The sequence below is a fragment of the Giraffa tippelskirchi genome, chromosome 8 (assembly GCF_054371585.1).
Source record: "Giraffa tippelskirchi isolate mGirTip1 chromosome 8, T2T-mGirTip1v1.2.pri, whole genome shotgun sequence".
In the NCBI taxonomy this organism is placed as follows: Eukaryota; Metazoa; Chordata; class Mammalia; order Artiodactyla; family Giraffidae; genus Giraffa; species Giraffa tippelskirchi.
The window spans coordinates 108371851-108374798 of NC_137282.1; the positions used below are offsets into that span (position 1 = coordinate 108371851).

Below are 2948 nucleotides of genomic sequence, written 5' to 3' on the forward strand. Positions count from 1 at the left end.
GGCCCCTAGGGGAGCGTCCCTTGCCGCGGGGCTGACAGCACTTGGGGGCGCAGGGTCCCGGTGCTCCGAGCTCTTGCCCATCTGTGCGCAGAACCTCGTTCCGGGGCGTCTGGAGCCCGGCGGGCATTGACGTCAAGCGGCGGCGAAGCGCTGCCTACAGACGGTTGACCCGGACCCTCCTCCACACCCCCTTCCTTCCTTCATCGCCCCCTCCTTCTTCCCTGCGCCCCGGCTCAGGCTCGCTATAAAAGGTGGGAGCGCGGGGTGCCCGAGTAGCGCCGAGTTTCAGCACCATGGAGAGCCCCCGCCTGCGCCTGCTGCCCCTCCTGGGCGCCGCCCTGCTGCTGCTGCTACCTTTGCTGGGCGCCTTAGCCCAGGAGGACGCCGAGCTCCAGCCGCGAGCCCTGGACATCTACTCCGCCGTGGAGGATGCCTCCCATGAGAAGGAGCTGGTCGGTACCCCCCTCGCCCCGGACTCCCCTGGCTGCCGCGAGGTTCCTTGCTTTGTACGCGTCTCTCTTTCCCTGCCTCCCCACCCCGATTCCTAGAGTCAGGGTCCGGGGAGGTGGGCACAAATCCCCGGCTCCCGCTGTCACCGAAGGTCTTGACCCCACGGGCTCCAGATAGTCTGTGAAGCAAATCCCTGATCCCGGCTCCTCGGAGCAACAGGAGTCTCCGCGGCTCCTGGCCCTGCGGTCAGTACGTGGGACAGCGCTCGCTAAGTTTACACCCCTTGAACATCCCCCTTTGCGGAGTCCAGGGGAGGAGTGTGTGGTGCCCCGGTTCCTTATAACTAGGGCTGGAAGTGAGCACCTGGGCTGTGCGCACAGCCTAGGAGGCAACTTGGGGATCCGGGGGGCGGTGTGTTGCAGATTGAAGCGCTGCAGGAAGTTCTGAAGAAGCTCAAGAGTAAACGTATTCCAATTTATGAGAAGAAGTATGGCCAAGTCCCCATGGTAAGGCTTTGGGGTCACCCCTCCCCATGCTTTTCGACGAGGAAATGCACCCCCTTGAACCTTAGACACCAGCTTCTTCCCAGGATGTGGCTATTCATGCAGATAATGGGTTTGCAGAGTTCTGTGGGCTCCCCTTTGCTTCTACTGTGTCAACCCTTTCCTCTTTGTCTCTAAAGTTAAAGAGTGGATTGGCCATCCCGGAACATCGAACAACTGCTACCAGGAATCTGCCCTTGGGTTTCTGTGGAAAGCAGTATTTCCAGAAAATATGCCTTTTTTTTTTTTTTTTAAACCTCCCAAAGAATTCTCTGAGTGGAAGTGTCCTTAAATCTAGTCAGTTCTTGTTCCTCTAATTTACTTCCTACCTTCTGAAGCACTGCCAGTTTTTAAAAACCTAAGTTTACGTAAAAAATCTTGATTCCTGTCTGTTCACCTTCCTTGAATAACACACACACACACACACATTTTAATCTTTTTTCTTGGGATGAGAAGGTAGACACAGGAAGCAAGGATTGTGAGATCTGTTGTTTATTTCTTAGATGAAAAGCTCTGGTTGACTTTTTTTTTTTTTTTTGATGAGCAATTGAAGGACTCAGGAAAGGTAACTTCCCTGAAAAAGGTAGAAGACCGTAGGAGGAATTCAATAATTTAAATTTCTTTCTTTTTATGTTCTCTCTCTCAAATGATAAGCACAAGGCTCTCCTTGTTTCAAGCCTGACTATACTTAGACCCACGGTGATGGTGGTAAGGTTCATCTGTCCCTCCCCAGCGGCAGACTTCGTGTTGATGGGGAGACGCGCCTGTTGGGAGCACAGGTGTGCTTGTGGGGCATGACTACACATTGTGTTGTTTGCAGTGTGACGCGGGAGAGCAGTGCGCCGTGCGGAAAGGAGCTAGGATTGGGAAGCTGTGTGACTGTCCCCGAGGAACCTCCTGCAATTCCTTCCTCCTGAAGTGCTTATGAGGCACCCACGCTTCTCCATAAGCCCCCCCTCCCCACTTTCCCCAGGGAACCACACCTTCATCCCTGGAGTTTGGCTTTAGCAACAAAGTTTGCATTTCCCTCTAAGGAAAAGGGGGCTGTCTTCCTGCTGTTTCCAAATAAAAAGAACACATTAGATGTTACTGTGTGAAAGGTAATGCCTTGTATGGTGTTGATATGTGTACAAAGTATTCTATTCTTATTTTCTCTGTCTGACAAACTTTTAAAAGTGGATATTTAAGTAAAGAGGAAGAACTTCACTTTAAAAAGTGTATTTTTGTAGGTGGCATGACAGGATGAAAATTAGATCAGGTAAAATCTTGACAGATGACATCACAACCTGGAAAATAAATCACCCAAGCATCACAAATTGAAGCATGTACAAATTATACATAATAAAGTGTTTTTCATAATTGCTCATAGTGCATTGTTGTTTCTGCATAAGTAATTTAAATAGGAATGGTGGGATTAATCATGCTGTTGTTTTCAAGGAGAAATATTTTTAAAATAGTGGTCCACTGGGAAAACAGCACCAGGACTCCAAGGAGCTTTCATCATTAATTAGGAGTTTGCCGCACAAACTTTGGTACATTATTTTCCTTTGATTGCAGTGACGTATGAAGTATGTATGTTTGTGTGTATGGGTGTGTGTGTGTGTGAAAAGAGAGAGATGAAATGAAGATGATTGGAGTTGAGTTGATACATTTTGTTTATTAAAACCTTCAGCTAGAACTCTTAAACAGGGAGAACAATAGAAGAGAAATTATTTCACCCTTTATAAGAGCAACTTGAAAAATTAAGAATTTTGTTTTGACAATTCCTTTATTAGAAGTTATGCATTGGTTAAAAAAGTAGACTCTTTGGGGGTTGTTTTATGTCCAGAGGAAGGTAAATAGCTGTTTTAGCTGCTCTAAGGGTGTGAGACCCAATAACTACCACTATTTAATACACAATCTTGGAAATATTCTCAGTTCAAATGGTCATTTCAGTAAGCAGTTTTGAAGGGAACA

General features: G+C 47.9%; 1 protein-coding gene across 1 annotated transcript; it reads left to right on the forward strand.

Moving 5' to 3' along the window:
* Positions 1–237: 237 nt before the first annotated feature.
* On the forward strand, positions 238–2355 carry CARTPT (CART prepropeptide). Its single transcript, XM_081517726.1, has 3 exons — positions 238–452; positions 873–956; positions 1813–2355. Exons 1-3 carry the CDS (start codon positions 294–296, stop codon positions 1918–1920), a joined length of 351 nt encoding a protein of 116 aa, XP_081373852.1. The 5' UTR covers positions 238–293; the 3' UTR covers positions 1921–2355.
* The last annotated feature ends 593 nt before the right edge of the window (positions 2356–2948 follow it).

What these genes read in the sequence shown, in the direction of transcription:
- CARTPT (XM_081517726.1), top strand. Translation starts at nt 294, where the DNA reads ATGGAGAGCCCCCGCCTGCGCCTGCTGCCCCTCCTGGGCGCCGCCCTG. An exon ending in CCTCCCATGAGAAGGAGCTG is followed by an intron (nt 453 to 872) that starts GTCGGTACCCCC and finishes GGTGTGTTGCAG; the next exon opens with ATTGAAGCGCTGCAGGAAGT. An exon ending in AGTATGGCCAAGTCCCCATG is followed by an intron (nt 957 to 1,812) that starts GTAAGGCTTTGG and finishes TGTTGTTTGCAG; the next exon opens with TGTGACGCGGGAGAGCAGTG.